At 36.1% G+C, this 17,132-nt stretch overlaps 1 protein-coding gene across 1 annotated transcript; it reads left to right on the forward strand.

Moving 5' to 3' along the window:
• The first annotated feature begins 489 nt into the window (after positions 1–489).
• Positions 490–1,431, forward strand: LOC123232192 (olfactory receptor 1361-like). The gene has a single exon (XM_044658567.1). The coding sequence runs from the start codon at positions 490–492 to the stop codon at positions 1,429–1,431; it is 942 nt and encodes a 313-aa protein (XP_044514502.1).
• The last annotated feature ends 15,701 nt before the right edge of the window (positions 1,432–17,132 follow it).

A 17,132-nucleotide genomic window follows, 5' to 3' on the forward strand; every position in this document is an offset into this window, starting at 1 on the left:
AATTCTCTTGCATAATTCTAAATTGCAAACCTCTATGTTTGGATTCCTTCACAGATCTATCAAAAGAGAAACCCCATGCCTATTTTCCCAAAATCCTTCCAATTGACAAAATTTGTATCTTTTATCATATTCCCAAAATTTCAGAGTATGAGGTGAAACTGTAAAGTATTAGTATTAGTGATTTATAATGTTTTTCCTGAGCTCATTCACAGTTAACAATTCTTATTTGAAAAATGTTTGTTTCCATTCTTTGATCCCTTATCTATTCAGGAATGTCCTTAATACTATACCTTTCTTCTCAATTCCCTATAAATATATCAATGGATGTTCTGGGTCTCAAACTATTAGCAGTGAGATTTTCTTTATTGCAAATATTTTCTCTCTTGTGATTCCATCTTCACCAATTTTATTCATATGAAAACATTCAAATCCATTTGAATGGGCTGCGTTAGTTTCACATCCTTTCCACATATGTTTCCCAACAGATCCATGGAAGAAAGAAATCATTCTACAATCTCTGAGTTCATCCTCTTGGGTCTTTCTAACCAGCCAGAACAGGAGAGGCTTCTGTTTTTCCTTTTCTTAGTTATGTATCTCATCACAGTGCTGTGGAACCTGCTCATCATTCTGGCTATTAAAACTGACTCCCACCTCCACACGCCCATGTATTTCTTCCTTAGCAATTTGTCTTTTATTGACATCTGCTTCACAACCAGCACTGTCCCCAAGATGTTGGTTAATCACATATCTGGGAATAAGACAATTTCTTACACTGGGTGCTTGACACAAGTGTTCTTCTTCAGTTGGTTTGCAGGGTTAGATAGTATCATCCTTGCCTCCATGGCGTATGACCGCTATGTAGCTATCTGTGCCCCATTACATTATACAATGATTATGACCCCAAAATTCTGTGCCCATCTAGTAGCAGTGTGCTGGTTTTGGGCTTGTATTGATGCCCTCATTCACACTGTCTCCTTAACCCGACTTTCATTCTGTGACCACAATGAAATACCTCATTTCTTCTGTGATCTCAGTGTGGTGATAAGGTTGGCATGCTCAGACACCTTCTTCAATGACTTGATGGTCTACACAGTAGGAGGACTGACAGCAGTCATCCCCTTTATTGGCATCCTCATCTCCTATACTCGAATTTTTGTGGCTGTCCTAAAGATACCATCAGCTCATGGGAAACAGAAAGCTTTTAACACTTGTGGCTCCCACCTTGCTGTGGTCTGTCTTTTCTATGGGACAATCATTGGAGTATATTTCAACCCCACATCCACTCACACAGCCCAAAAGGATACAGCATCAGCTGTGATGTACACGGTGGTCACCCCCATGCTGAACCCTTTCATCTACAGCCTGAGGAACAGTGATATGAAAGGAGCCCTGAAGATGCTCTTCACCGGGAAACCTGGCCTTTCTCTATGACTATAAGACATCCTCCTTGGCCTGGGAGCCTATGTCTCATACAATAATCCAATGATTTACCCAATTTTCAATAAAACTTTTCATGTATGATAAATAGAATCAATTGCTCACCTCTCCGTCTAGACCAGTGGTGACATCCTGTGATGGAAAGAGCATGGGAGCTTTGCTTCTCCTTCTAATTCTGCCCACTTCTTAGCTGAGTGAATCACATCATCTCCTATGCCTCAACTTCCTCATCTAGGAAATTAAGGGGCAAATACATAGGGAGCTCTCTGTAGAGCTATATGAAATTAAATTCTGCAACTTACAGGTTTACTTACCTGGGACACTGAAAAGTCTCTGTTCTTAGATATGAGAAGTGGACTTAAACATAGACCTTCCTAACTTCAAGACCTACCTCTCTATTCACTATGCCACATTGCTATTCTAAGAAAAGCTAATAATAAAGAATTTAAACTAACATAGGAAGGCTTTTAGGAATTAATGCAGTGAAGTAAGTAGAAGCAAGAAGCAAAAAATAGCATATAAACATAGTAACTCTAATAATGTAAATGATGAAAAAAACCTGAATTCTGTGCAATTATAAGAAAGAGTTGAGGAAATGTAGTATCCTCTCTTCTTTGCAGACATGGGGGACTATGGCCATGAAATATTGTATATACTGTCTCAAATCATCAGTATGTTGATTGCTTTTATTGAACTTTTTTCATACAACAAAAAGCAGGTATTTGTTAATCATTACTTTAAGGAAATGAGCTAGTAGATATGGAGGGCTTAAAGATAAGTGAGACAGTGAGGGTGGTAGAGAAGGAAATATGCTGAAGGAGATGGGATGGAATAGGATTGCTTATACATCTAGAAGAGTTGGCTTTGTTGAGGCAAAGTCTTATGTGAAATAGCAGTGAAGGCAAGCATCTGGATGACACAAGACAATAAGGAATGGAGAAAAGAGAGCTCCTGATGAATGGCAACAAATTTTTCAGTATAATATGAGGCAAGTTTCTTATTTGATACAGTGGTGGGAAGACGAGACATGGAAGACTTGAGATGTGATGAAAAGGTTTAGAAGAGCCTCTATAGTGAGTGGAAGATATGAAAAGATTGCCTAGGAGCAGTGATAACCCAATTGAGGTTATGTAACATGAATTTTCATGCCTAGGGCACTCTTGATGAATACATGATCTTCTCTACCTTTGTTCAGCAAGAAATGAACAAAGCAATCCAAAGCTGAAGCTTAGCAGAGTGCAATCAATAATCTGATAAGGTGAGTAAGGGACTAGTGAGAAGAGGGCAATGTAGAATTGAACTGTCTTGCCAAGGGGCCAAAAAGGGAAATGACCTGTGAGAGAACTGAGGGAATCAAGGGATTGGAGGTCACCATGTAGATAAGAATGGAGAGAAGTGGAATGCTAATATATTGTGATCAGATAAGGGATATTCTGGGATAAGTAGGGACCCAGAAAATTGAAAGTATTTACTCATAATCATACAGCTCCAGAGTGACCAAAAAAACACTTGAACACAAGTCATAGAATATTAAAATGTCAGAGATGAAAGAAGCCTTCAAAATATTCTAGTTTCCTCCCTACATTTTATTTAGAAATTAAAATTTTTATCAATCTCTTATGTTTTATATCACCTAAATTTATGATTGATTTTATTTAGTAGTTTAAAATATTTTTATCGATCTCTTATGTTTTATATCACCTTAATTTCTGATTGTATCTCTACCTCTTCTACTCATTGAGCTTTCACTTGACACAGGGGAAAAAAAAACTCCAAAGTTTCATTCTGCTCCTAGCTCTATTTCTGATCTTCAGGACTGTGCCACAATGCCTCTAACTCTCAGAATTTATCTATTATGCCCTCTAGGAGGCATATTAATACCTTATTCCCACTGCCCTTTTCTCAGTAGTACATATCACCTACAAAAAAAATGACCATGTATGAGGGCATAAAAGCCTCACAACCAAGTGCAGAGAAACAGAAATATTAAATACATCCTCTTCAGATCATAATGCAATAAATTATATTCAAAAAGGTTTAAAGAAAGATTACAAATTAATTAGAAACTAAATAATATAATCTGAAGAATGAGTAGGTCAAAAAACTAATCATAGAAACAATCAATAATTTCACTAAGGAGAATGACAACAATGAGACAACATTCCAAAATTTATGGAAGGCAGCCAAAACAGTACTTAGGGGAAATTTTATATTGCTAAATACTTACATAAATAAAATAGAGAAAGAGTAAATCAATGAATTGGGCCTGCAGTTTTAAAAACTAGGAAAAGGACAAATCAAAAAATCCCAACCCAGCACCAAATTGGAAATCCTGAAAATCAAGGAGGGTTTAACAAAATTGAAAGAAAATCATTGAACTAATAAATAATATAAGGAGCTGGTTTATGGAGGGGTGGGGAATTAAACATTTTTATTTATTAATTAATTTGATCTTTTAAGAGAGAGAGAAGAAAACCAAATTACTAGAATTAAAAATTAAGAGTGAATTCACCATCAATGAAGAGGAAATTTTAATTTAAATTTTAAATTTTAAATTATTAGGTCTAGAAACACTGGAAAGCATATAAATAAATGCAACCTTTTTAAAATGATAAGTAATATCTATCTAAAATCATAAATAAGCATTATCTATAATAAAAATATTCTAGAAGCCGTTCCAATAAGATCAAAGGTGAATCAAGGATGCCCATTATCACTACTATTGTTCAAAAGTATACTAGAAATTCTAACAATAGCAATAAAAGAAGAAAAATAAATTGAAGAGATAGACTAGACAACAAGGAAACAAAACTATCACTCTGCCAGTGACATGGTGCTATACTTAGTTAACTAAAAAGCTGATTGAAATAATTAACAATTTCAACAAAGTTTCGGGATATAAAATAAACCCACACAAATTGTCACCATTTCTATATATTACCAAAAAAATTTGAAATCAAGAAATAAAAACAGAAATTACACTTAAACAACTATAGACAATATAAAGTGCCTGGCAATTTATCTGCCAAGACAAACCTAGGAACTATTTGAACACAATTACAAAATACTTCTCACAAAAATAAAACCAGATCTAAACAACTGAAAAAACATCAATTGCTAATGTACAGGTCTAGCCAATATAATAAAATTGACAACTCCACCTAAATTAATTTACCTAATCAGTTCCACACTAAAAAAACTACCAAAAAATTATCTCATAGAGCTAGAAAAATTAATAAAATTTATCTGGAAGGGAAAAAAGGTTAAGAATATCAAGGGAATTGATTTTTTAAGTATAGCCTAGCAAGATCAGATCTCAAACTGTACTGTAAAGCAGTAGTCATCAAAACAATCTAGTACTGGCTACGAAATAGAGTGGTGGACCAACGGAATAGATTGGGTACACAATACACAGTAGAAAATGACCTTAGTAATTAAGCATTTGATAAACCCAAAGAACCAAGTTTCTGGAATAAGAACTCACTGTTTGACAAAAACTGCTAAGAAAACTAGAAAAATTATGGCAGAAACTAAATATAAAGCAACGTCTTATACCATATAACCAGTTCAAATGGATACCTAACAATGACATTAATGGTGCTACCTTAAGCAAATTGGGAGAGAAGGAAATAATTTACCTGTCATATTAGTGAATAAGGGAAGGATTTATGATCAAACAAGAAAGAGTACTATGAGATACAAAAAGGATAATTTGACTACATTAAATTGAAAGAGATTTGTATAAACAAAACCAATGCAGTCATGAAAACAAAAAATTGAGTGGGGGAGGAATTTTATAACAAGCATCTCTGACAAAAACTTCATTTCTCATATATAGAGTGAGAACTGAATTAAAGGTATAAGATTACAAGTCATTCCCCAATTTAAAAAAAAAAACAATGTAGGAGTCCAGGCTTATTAATTTTGATATTATTTTAGGAGCACTCAAAAAGCTGACTCTTAAGATTGGTTTCTGTAACCTTGAGTTAAATTAAACCTCAACTTTGCCAAATTCCTAGCTCTTCCCTAAGATTACACTCAGAAAAACTAGTCAGTTTTTTCAGTACCGATAATAATCAATTAACATATTTATCAAGCAAACTTAGATACCTTAGGCCATATGGATTCCTGATCTAGGTGTTAGCTACGTCTATTGTTTTAGGTTCCAGCAGTTTGTATCTCCTGATGATTACCTCATAATGTTAATGTATCAGACCACTTGTCTAACTATCCTTTTCCCTTCCCCCTATACTGTTGTAACCCCAATAAAAATACCAGTATGTCAGTTAAGGGTTAAGCTCTGTACCATCAGAGCTTCATTCCAGTGAAGCTCTATTCCGCCAGAGCTTACTGACTGTCTGACTACCTTATGTCAGAACTTTCTTTGTCTTTGTGTCTTTTTTTTCTCACCTTATGCTTTCCTTCCCTTAGACTTTAACTCATAACCCATTTTTCTCTCAGTCCCTTGTTCCCCTTTCTGAGTGTTTTACCCATTAGGAACTTTTGTGCAGCTGCTGGTCTGCTGCAAACAGGCACTTTTAAGATGAAAAAATCAAAACTATCTAGTCATAAAAAAAATCATCCAAATCATTATTGATTAGAGAAATACAAATTAAAACAACATTAAGGTATTACCTCACACCTTTCAGATTGACTAATATGACAGAAAAGGGGATGTGGGAAAATTGGGTCCCTAATTCGCTTTTGGAGGAATTGTCCAACTGTTCTAGTGAACAATTTGGAACTACATACAAAGAGCTATAAAACCATGTATACCCTTTATCCAGCAATGCCACTACTAGATCTCTATCCCAAAAAGACCAAAGAAAAGGTTTGTTGATGTGGAATCTAGAAGCCCCCAAACTTGTAGCCTAGAAAGATTTGATGAACCCCTGTTTAGTTAGCTGGAAGGTGAAAGTCCTGGGTTTGACCTTGTGAGTGACGGTTATTCCCTGATGAAAAGTCTAACTTTACTAGTTTCAAACTAATAATAGATGTCATTTTGAGCTTGAGTGTGGATGACCATTCCCATTAGGGCCAAGCCCAAGCTGAGTGACTCTTCTTGTCTCCAGAAGCCTCTTCCATCACACCCTCCTTCAGAAGATTGAACTTGGGACCTTCAGCTCTCTAAAGAGTCACTCAGCTTAGTCTTGACCCTGATGGGAATGATCATCCCCACTCAAGCTCAAAATAAGGTCTAGTATTAGTTTGAGACTAGTGAAGTTGGACTTTCCCACAGGGAAGAATCATCACTCACAAGGTCAAACCCAGGACTTTCACCTTCGAGCTGACAAAACAGGGGTTCATCAAATCTTTCTAGGCTACAAGTTTAGAGGATTCTAGATTCCACATCGACAGGTTAAAGGATTTATTTGTACAAAAATATTATCAACATTTTTGTGGTAGTAAAGGAGTGGGAATTAAGGGGGGGGGGATGTCCATCAGTTGAGGAATATGAACATGTCATAGTATATGATTGTGATAAAATACTATTGTGCCATAAGAAATAACATTCAAGATGACTTCAGAAAAACCTGGGAAAACCTTTATGAACTGATGCAAAGTGAAGTGAGTAGAGCCAGGAGAACATTATACACTGTAACAGTAATAAAAATGATCAAGTGTAAAAAGATTTGAATGACCCAAAATAGTTCCAAAGGACCTATAATGAAAAATACAATCTACCTCCAGAGAACTGATGAATTCTGAATATAAGCTTAAGATTTTATTTCTTTTATTTTCTTTATTTTTCAAGGACTTTTGTGTCTTCTTTTGCAACATGGCTAATAGGAATGAATTTTTGCATTCACATGTCTAATCAATATCATGTAGCTTGCTTTATCAAAAAATGAGAAAGAGGTTGGAAGGAGGAAGAAAAGTAACTGAAAATTTTCTTAAATGAATGGTTTTTTTTGATTACACATAATTGGGAAACATTTAATTAAATTTATTTTATTAAATTTATTTAATTAAATACCTTTTTTAAATTAAAAGGGCTGAATAAACCAACAGCTAAGATGAAGTTAAAACAATTATTAAGACCCATTTTGCCCAATTATATGCTAATAAAATTGGCAATCTAAGTGAATATTCATACAAAATTTCATGAGATCTTGAAAAGTAAGTAGCAGTTTTACCTTCCTAGGCACATAAAAAGTAGGATTAGGATAACCAAAGCAGTTGACAAGGGAAACAGACAGATAGGAAAGAAAAGAATCACTCAGTGAAAGAAAAATATAAAGTAGTTAATTACTAAAAACTTACAAAAAAGCTGTTTGCAAGCATTCTAGGAAGGCTTAAATATTAAAATCGTGATTGATTGTGACAACAGTGATTTTACTGTATTTTGTTAGTATCTTTCTATATTGCTTACAAATCCTTTTTCTATTTAGAAATAAAACTATATTTAATAACCAATTCATTTTTTAATTTTTATTTTATTTTTTGGAAAAATTTTCCATGGTTACATGATTCATGTTCTTACTTTCCTCTTCCTCCCCACCCCACCACCATAGCCAATGCGCATTTCCACTGGTTTTAACATGTATCATTGATCAAGACCTATTTCCATATTATTGATAGTTGCATTGGTGTGGTCGTTTCGAGTCTATATCCCCAATCATGTCTGCATCAACCCATGTGTTCAAGCAGTTGTTTTTCTTCTGTGTTTCCACTCCTAAAGTTCTTCCTCTGAATGTGGGTAGCTTTCTTTACCATAAATCCCTCAGAATTGTCCTGGGTTATTGCATTGCTGCTAGTACAGAAGTCCATTACATTTGATTTTACCACAGTGTATCAGTCTCTGTGTACAATGTTCTTCTGGCTCTGCTCCTTTCACTCTGCATCAATTCCTGGAGGTCATTCCAGTTCACATGGAATTCCTCTAGTTTAGTATTCCTTTGAGCACAGTAGTACTTTGTACAAACAAAAACAATGCAACCAAAATCAGAAGGGAAACAACAAACTGGGGAAAAATATAACAAAAAACTCTAACTGAGGTCTAATTATTCAAATATACAAGGAGTTAAATCAATTGTATAAAAAAATCAAGCCATTCCCCAATTGATAAATGAGCAAGGGACACGAATAGGCAATTTTCAGATAAAGAAATCAAAACTATCCATAAGCACATGAGAAAGTGTTCTAAATCTCTAATAATTAGAGAAATGCAAATCAAAACAACTCTGAAGTACCACCTCACACCTAGCAGATTGGCTAAAATGATAGAAGGGGAGAGAAATGAATGTTGGACGGGATGTGGCAAAATTGGACATTAATGCATTGCTGGGGGAATTGTGAACTGATCCAACCATTCTGGATGGCAATCTGGAACTATGCCCAAAGAGCTCTAAAAGACTGCCTGTCCTTTGATCCAGCCATACCATTGCTGGGTTTGTACCCCAAAGAGATCATAGATAAAAAAAAAAAAAACCTTGTACAAAAATATTTATAGCCACGCTTTTTGTGGTGGCAAAAAATTGGAAAATGAGGGTACGCCCTTCAATTGGGGAATGGCCGAACAAATCAATAACTAATTCATATCATGCATTGGATACATCTTTCCCCCCCTCCTTGGAAGAGGTTAATCTTATACTATGGACAAAGGTGGATTTTTTTCTTTGGGAATATGAACTTGAGGTGATATGAAGCAATGAGAAGCCTAATGTCTCTATTGAGGAGACAGGAAATACCAGATAATTGAACCTAATGAAATGAGTATAGTTAAATGACAAGGATCATCCTTTGCATTTTGCCAGCCTTTGTGGATTCAGCCAAGTAATGCCTGGCTCAGGGGTCAGCAACCTTTTTGGCCATGAGAGCCATAAACGTCACATTTTTTTAAATGTAATTTCGTGAGAGCCATACAGTGCTCACAGTGCGGCTCCTGTAACAGTGCAAGCTCCTGTAACAGCGTCTGAAAAAAAAATTGACTTTATGGCTCCTGCAGAAAGAGCCATATCTGGCCCTCAAAAGAGCCAGATATGGCTCAAGAGCCATACGTTGCTGACCCCTGGCCTGGCTAGTCATTATACCAGACTGAGATGAACTCCAATTCCCTGAATGCCTTCTCCTACCTATTCCTAATTTTTTCACTGGGGACAAATCATCAAGTGGCCCTGAGAAATGAACATTTCCATCATTGGCAGCTATCTCCTAAATTACAGAGTTGCTCAGAAGAAGACTTATTAAAGAGTACACTTGTCTGAGAGAAAGATAGTCACTGAAAGAATCATCCTATAGCTGAAGAACTTAATAAAGTCATGCCCAAGGATTGCCAAGAGATCTAGACCTTGTGACTTGCATGGACAATGCTGATCTAAGGTGAATACGTGATATCTACTCAGGAGTCCCATAAAGTTGACATTACTTTCTAGGGAAAGTATAATAAATGTAAGGAACCATTTGAGATGTTCTTTGATTTCTATCCTTGTCCATGCATGGAGGTCTTTGTGTCTTATGAAGCTTCTGAAATGGAGGGGGGCAATTGTCTTTGTATCAACATTACCAAATTAGAAATTAAAACTGATAGAATTTTTCATTTTTATGAATTAATTCATTTTAAAATAACATAATTCCATGTTACTATAAATAGTTATAAAAATAACTATATTTTCTGAAACAAAAAATGTATTGAGAATTTGCAAATTTCATTAATGTCTACATTGATAGAAGACACCTGGATTCTCATATATGCTTCTGCATTAAATTGGTTGTGATGTGTTATTTTGGTTGAAGTACAGTCAGTAATGCTATAATACTTGATTTGAACATGTGAATTGGTCCCAACAACTTATGAATTTGGGAGATATTTGAATATAAGATAAATTTAGAATGTGCTTATTTGCAATTTTGTCTGCTATTCTCAGAAAATTGCACCACTTCTTAATAATCCTTGACTTAAACCTTGAACCCTTGACTTCATGAGGGAAAACTGATTACTCAGTGACCCCACCATTTATATAAAAGGCAGGAGAGTTAGAGAGTAGAAGAAAAGAGGGCTCTTCTGGTTTACAGCATGGAGAGAGAAGATACATGGACCTCTTCAGGTCCACAAAGGGAGAAAGACTCTGGGAAGAAGTTGGTATAGAGAGACACTTATTCTCCATTAGGGAACAGCTTTCAAGAGTTTAGTTTGAACCTACAAGTTACTTCCAATAAACTAACAATATTCAAGGAAAGTGGTAGACATAATTCAAAAAGTAGAGTGGGCATCTTCAATCTTCCATCTTCTGCTTCTCCTTCTTGAAGGAATCAAACTCTCCCTTGGAAAATGTGTGAGGGGGACAATGCCAGAAATGTCTGTTCTTAACTACCTGTAAGCCACATCTAGACAGACCCATATATAATCCACACTGGCAAAAACAAAACAGCACACCACATCCCCTTACATTCACAAGATGCAACCCTTCCTATGCCCACTTCCTCAAACTTCAGTTACTTTTCAAAGTATTGATTGTATATCTTCTGGTGCAATAGGAGAGGTGAATGGAAGAGGACTAGTCTTGTACCCATTCACTTCCCCCATCCTCCCCTTTTTTTTCTACCATGGCCCTGGTGTTGAGCCTACCAAGACTTCCCCCTTGCTTCTAAGCGTTGACTTTCCTAGCACCACCCATCGGAAACAGTGTGGGCCAAGCAGCATTACCAGTGGGTGTCTCTTCCATTTATAGTTGTACTTATGTATTTTTTAACCATTTAATAAATTTCTTAACCATTTAATATTTAGTATTTCTTAACCATTTAATTTCTTAACAATTTAGTAATAATTTATTAACCATTTAATTTAATATTCTTAACTATTTAATAATAACCATATAATAGTATATGCAAGATTCTAAATGGCATGAATTGATCATTAAGAAAATATTGGTTCATGGAGTTATGCAGATTTTCCAAATGTTAACACATTCCATGAGGCAATTTCAAAATATCTTGTTCATAACATCACCACAACTCTCATCAGAAAATTTTTTAAGTATTAGAGAGCTATCAAGGTCACAATAGCAAAGTTTTTTTTAGTCTAGTTTTCTTTTTTCTTTTTTTTTTATTTTATTTTACTTCTTCCATATTGTTCATTTTCATAAATGAGTAATCTTATAAAACCAAAACCCCAAAACAAACCCAAACAAAAAACTGAAAAATCACATGTTCTCATCAGCATTCTGACTCCAATACCTCTCTGGAGGTGGATAGCATTCTTTGTCCTAAGACCCTCAGAACTGTCCTGGATCTTTGTATGGCTGAGAGTAGCTAAGCCCATCACAGTTGATTATCCAACAACATTGCTGTTACTGTGTACAATGTTTTCCTGATTCTGCTTATTTTGCTCTGCATCAGTCCATGAAAGTCTTTGCAGCTCTTTCTGAAATCATCCTGTTCTTCCTTACAGCACAATAGTATTCCATCACCATCATATACCACAGTTTTTTTCAGCCATTCCCCAATTGACAGTAAAGTGAAACCTTGTCCAATTAAAACAACATAGGGGAAGGGTTTAGACTGAGCTTAAAAAGCCACCATGTGAAGTGGGCTGTCTCTCTGCCATTTGGGGGGGCCTTGTGAAAGGAGTTCTTTCGCTGGTGAGCTAGTGCTTATCTATGTAAGCCATCTCTAGCAAGTGATGCAGCAGAGGGACTGCCACAGGTCTGGACTAGGAATCCATGAACTTGAATTCTTGGGCTCTGGTCCCTTCCTGAACTCAAGCCTACTTCTTGGTTGCCCTTAATTTGTCTGGCTGGGCTCCTTGGCCTCCTCTTGTGAAGTGGACCAGGGGAAGAGACATTGGTAGTTGGGCTGGTAATATTTTCTTCTTTCTCTATTTCTTTCTCTTTAATAACACATACTTACAAATTTTAGTATAAAGTCTCCAAGATTAATTTTTTATTTATATCACCTGCCAGGCACCATGCTAAGCTTTTATAAATATTATCTCATTTGATGCTCACCACAACCCTGAAAGATAAGTGCTACTATTATCCCATTTTATAGAGGAGAAAACTGAGGTGGACAAAGGTTAAATGGCTTGCCCAAGGTTACACAACCAGAAAGATACTGAGCCCAGAACTGAAATCAGATCTTACTGACTCCAGGCCCAATTCTCAATCCACTACTCTCCCTAGCTTCCTTGAAGTGGCAAATATACTTCATTCTTTTTTTTTTTAATCCCTACCTTATATCTTAGAATCAATACCATGTAGGGGTTCTAACCTAGGCTATATGTATATAATCTATGTATGTATATGTGTATATATATGTAATATGTATATAACCTAACCTAGGCACTATATATATAAATATATATATATGTATGTATGTATACAAAATCAATACTGTGTAGGGGTTCTAACCATGTAGGCAGAAAAGCAGTAGGGGCTAGGCAGTGGGTGTAAGTGACTTGCCCAGGGTCACATAGCTAGGAAGTGTCTGAGACAAAATTTGAACCAGGACCTCCCATGGTTAGACCTCGCTCTCAATCCACTAAAACTCCTAGCTGCCCCAACTTCATTCATTTTCAAGAAAATGTCCATCTAACACCCAAGTCCAGGTAACCATAGTTGATCTGTCGAGGCATTTTTTCAGGTAAAAATAGCATCCATGGGGAAAGTGTCTCATTTTGCTAACACCTCAATCAATGGCATAAATGCTTTTTCTCAAAAGAGCCCTTGTATTTGGGCATGTAGAAAACTATGTTATGCATACTTCCCATTTTATCACACATAATATTAAAAAGGCATGTTCTCAAGGATCAAGATTTAATGAAATTAATAATTTTATTGCTTCATCGAGAACATTTTTAATTTGATAACAATTGATAATTTTTATTGCTTCATCAAGGTTGCTTTTTTTCTTCTTGCAAGTGCATGACAGTAAAGAATATCATGACTATTGGTATGATCTGGTGCCACTATCTTGACTCAAGCTAAGACTTAGCAGATTTATCCACCATTGCTTTCATACCATCAGTGCCAATGCCTACATATTTGTTCCAGGAAAAACCATGAGGGCCAAAAAAGTCATATAACACTATTTCAGGACCACTGTGTGTGTGTGTGTTTTTTTTTTGAAGCATTCACACAATAGATCTATTTCAATGATCATTTGATATGGATGAACACAAACAAAACAACACAGTGATAAATTCATTCATTTGTAAGACAGAAGCTCAATTCTGAAGTGAAAAACTCAGTCTTCATGTTTGCAGTGAAACAGATCATTGATGTCCCCATAAGCCAAAAGAGAACTAGGGAGAAAGAATGCATGTAAGATGCCAGGGGACATTGTTTCCCATAGCCTCTCCCCACTCCAGAAGAAATTGTGCATGTGAATCCAGGGACCACAAGAAATATAACACAAAAGAAGAAACATCCACAGACTGCCATGGATTCTGGAGATGGAGATCTAATCCCTTGGGGAGAGGAAATATTGCCACTTTCTGGGAAATTATGAAAAGCATAAGAAACATGATTCATGGGATCAAAAGAGGACAGCGGGAAAGATCCATAGCAGGCAACACTGACTGGCCAAACCTAATATAGAGCTGCTAAAACCATGAACCAAAAAAATAAAAATAAAAATAAATATTGCACAGACAATGAAAGGAGTCACAAAGTCAAGCACAATATAGAAGAGTAACCATCCAAACTCTCCTTACCCAGTAATTATAGTCTATCCTTAGATAGAATATCTTCCTTTGAAAAGGCCAGAAACACAAAGAGATCCCCATGTTTCTAACAGAGCAGTGTTGTGAAAATAAATTGAACTTGGGCCAACTTCTTCCCTCAAACAAGTTCCAGTGCTAAGGGGCTAACCTGGAGGGGATAATTATATAGTGTTTGTCTATAATAAGGAGCTCAGGGAATTAGAGTGTAGGGTCCATTGAGTTTCTGTAAATTGTCATACAATTATGGACGTTGGACACAGAACTGAGTCCTATTCTCATGTACACAACCTCATCCAAAACCTTGAGACCTCTTTCACCTACAAGAACCCATAGCTGGAGCTGTGACAAACTCTCAGCTGTGAGGAGACCAGTTAGAGCAATAGGACCAAGTCTCTCAGAAATAGAAAAGAAGCTCCAGACTAAACAAATACCTATAGAAGGCATTTTCTATTTATTTCAAGGGAGGAATTTCACACAAAGTGGTGCTGTGACTGAGTGTCATAAAGTCATAGAAACTTAGTCCTAAAAGGGATGTGAGAACATAGAGGACTAGAAGAGCTGGAAGGACTCATGGAAAATAGAATGTTGGATTCAAAAGGTCTTAGAAGAAAATTAGGAGGAGTCATCAAAATACCCATTCTTAGAAATATGAAATGTTCAAAATCAAAGAGAATTTAACACCTAGAACATCTGGGATACATAGGGCTGAAAAGATCTTATAATATAAAATGTTCAAACTTAGAAGGCCCTTACAACATCAGAGACATCAGATTTTGGGAAGGCTCTAGCATAGAGATTTTCTAATGTTAGAGTTAGGTGTCGGAGGAAGGAAATAAACATTTACATAAAACCTACTATGTGCCAGGTACTGTGCTAGCACTTAACAAATATTATTTCCTTTGATCCTCATAATAATCCTGTGAAATAAGTGCAGTTATTTTCCCCATTTTACAGTTGAAGTAACTGAGACAAAGGTCAAGTGACCTGGCCAGGGTTTATAAGTATCTGAGTTCAGATTTAAAGTCAGATTTTCCTGACTCCAGGCTCCCACACTCTATCCACTGGGCTACCCAACTGCTAGAAGGAACTTTAGAACACAGAATGTTTGAAAGGGAAAAGAACTTGGAATCAAGTAGAATTTATCAAGAAATTAAGGTATTCCAAGCACTGTGTGATGGAGATATAAAGACAAACATAAAAAGATCCCTACTTTCAAGGAGTTTGCATTCTAACTGAGGAGACAGCATAGGCATACATGACTATATACAGAATAAATGCAAAATGAACACAAGGGCTTTAGGAGAGATTAGAATACTTGTTGATGGGAGCATAAAAAAGAGTTGTGTATAACATGTGCCTTGAGCTGAGTTAGGAAGGAAACCATATATTCCAAAAGGCAAAATGAAGAGGTAAAGTATTTCAGGCAGAGGGACAATGCCAGTGCAAAGACACAAAGAGGAGATATGGAAGATCATATGTCAGGAAGAGTGATGAGGCCAGTAAATTCAACACTGAAATGTGAAAAAAATCATGTGTGCTTTACTGTTTTCTTTCTGAAAGAATGTGATATTTACTTTATAAAAGGACCGAAATTCCAAATTCCATTTCTCTCTCTTCATCCTGGTAAGAGGAAGGAAAATTAACATAGAAGAAAAGTGGTGATGAGTCATTGCCATACTCTATTCAGAATTTGAAGGGGTTGTGGATGTACAGGTCCTAGACTTAGCTTGGCCACCATAAGATTTAATGACATTGAATTCAATGTGTCTGGGATTTAGTTGTATTAGTTGGAGAATGAGATGAAAGTTTCTATAATGGGATTGTATCAAGGTCAAAGGATTTCAATCTGGGAGAAACTTTAGAACAAAGAGCAGAAATAGGACAAACCTTGGAACATAGGCTGTCAAAGCTGGAGGAGACCTGAGACCAGACAATGGGAGACCTAACAGAGCCCACCAATTAAATAATTAAAGAAAAGACAGAGAGGGCAACTGGGTGGCCAGGGAATTGAGATCCAAGCCCAGAGACAGGAGGTCCTAGGTTCAAATCTGACCTTAGACACTTACCAGCTGTGTAACCCTGGGCAAGTCACTTAACCCCCATTGCCTAAGCCCTTACCATATTATACCCTATACCAAGATCAGTTCAAAATAGGTATATGACTTAAATATAAAGAGTGAAATCACAAATAAATTAGGTGAACATAGAATAGTATACCTGTCAGATCTGAGGGAAAGGAAGGACTTTAAGACCAAAGCAAGAGATAGAGAACATTACAAAATTTAAAATGAATGACTGATTATATTAAATTTAAAAGGTTTTGTGCAGACAAAAATCAATGCAATGAAAATTAGAAGAAAAGCAACAAACTGGGAGAACATTTTTATAAGAAAACTCTCCCCAAATATAGAAGGAACTAAGTCAAATTTACAAAAAGTCAAATCATTCCCCAATCAACAAATGGTCAAGGGACATGAATAGGCAGTTTTCGCATGATAAAATCAAAACTATCAATAAGCACATGAAAAAGTGTTTTAAATCCCTCCTGATTAAAGAAATGAAAATTAAAACAATTCTAAGGTACCACCTTATACCTAGCAGACTAGCCAATATGGCAGCAAAGGAAAGCGATAAAAGGAGATTTTGCAAAATTGGGACACTAATAAATTGGACCAACCTTTCTGAAGGGCAATTTGGAAATATGTGCAAAGGGTTTTAAAAGACTGCCTACCCTTTGATCTAGCCATACCACTGCTGGCTTTATACCCCTAAAGAGACCATAAGCAAAAAGTGCTCTTTGTGGTACCAAAAAATTGGAAAATGAGGGGATGCCCTTCGATTGGGGAATGGCTAAACAAATTGTGGTATCTGTTGGTGATGGAATACTATTGTGCTCAAAGGAATAATGAACTGGAGGAATTCCATGTAAACTGGAACAACTTCTAGGAATTGATACAGAGTGAAAGGAGCAGAACCAGGAGAACCTCATACACAGAGACGGATACACTGTGGCACAACTGAATGTAATGGATTT

The sequence above is a fragment of the Gracilinanus agilis genome, chromosome 1 (genome assembly GCF_016433145.1).
Source record: "Gracilinanus agilis isolate LMUSP501 chromosome 1, AgileGrace, whole genome shotgun sequence".
NCBI lineage: Eukaryota > Metazoa > Chordata > Mammalia > Didelphimorphia > Didelphidae > Gracilinanus > Gracilinanus agilis.

Bases quoted from the DNA above. Each gene is read 5' to 3' on its own strand.
- LOC123232192 (XM_044658567.1), top strand. From the start codon at position 490: ATGGAAGAAAGAAATCATTCTACAATCTCTGAGTTCATCCTCTTGGGT.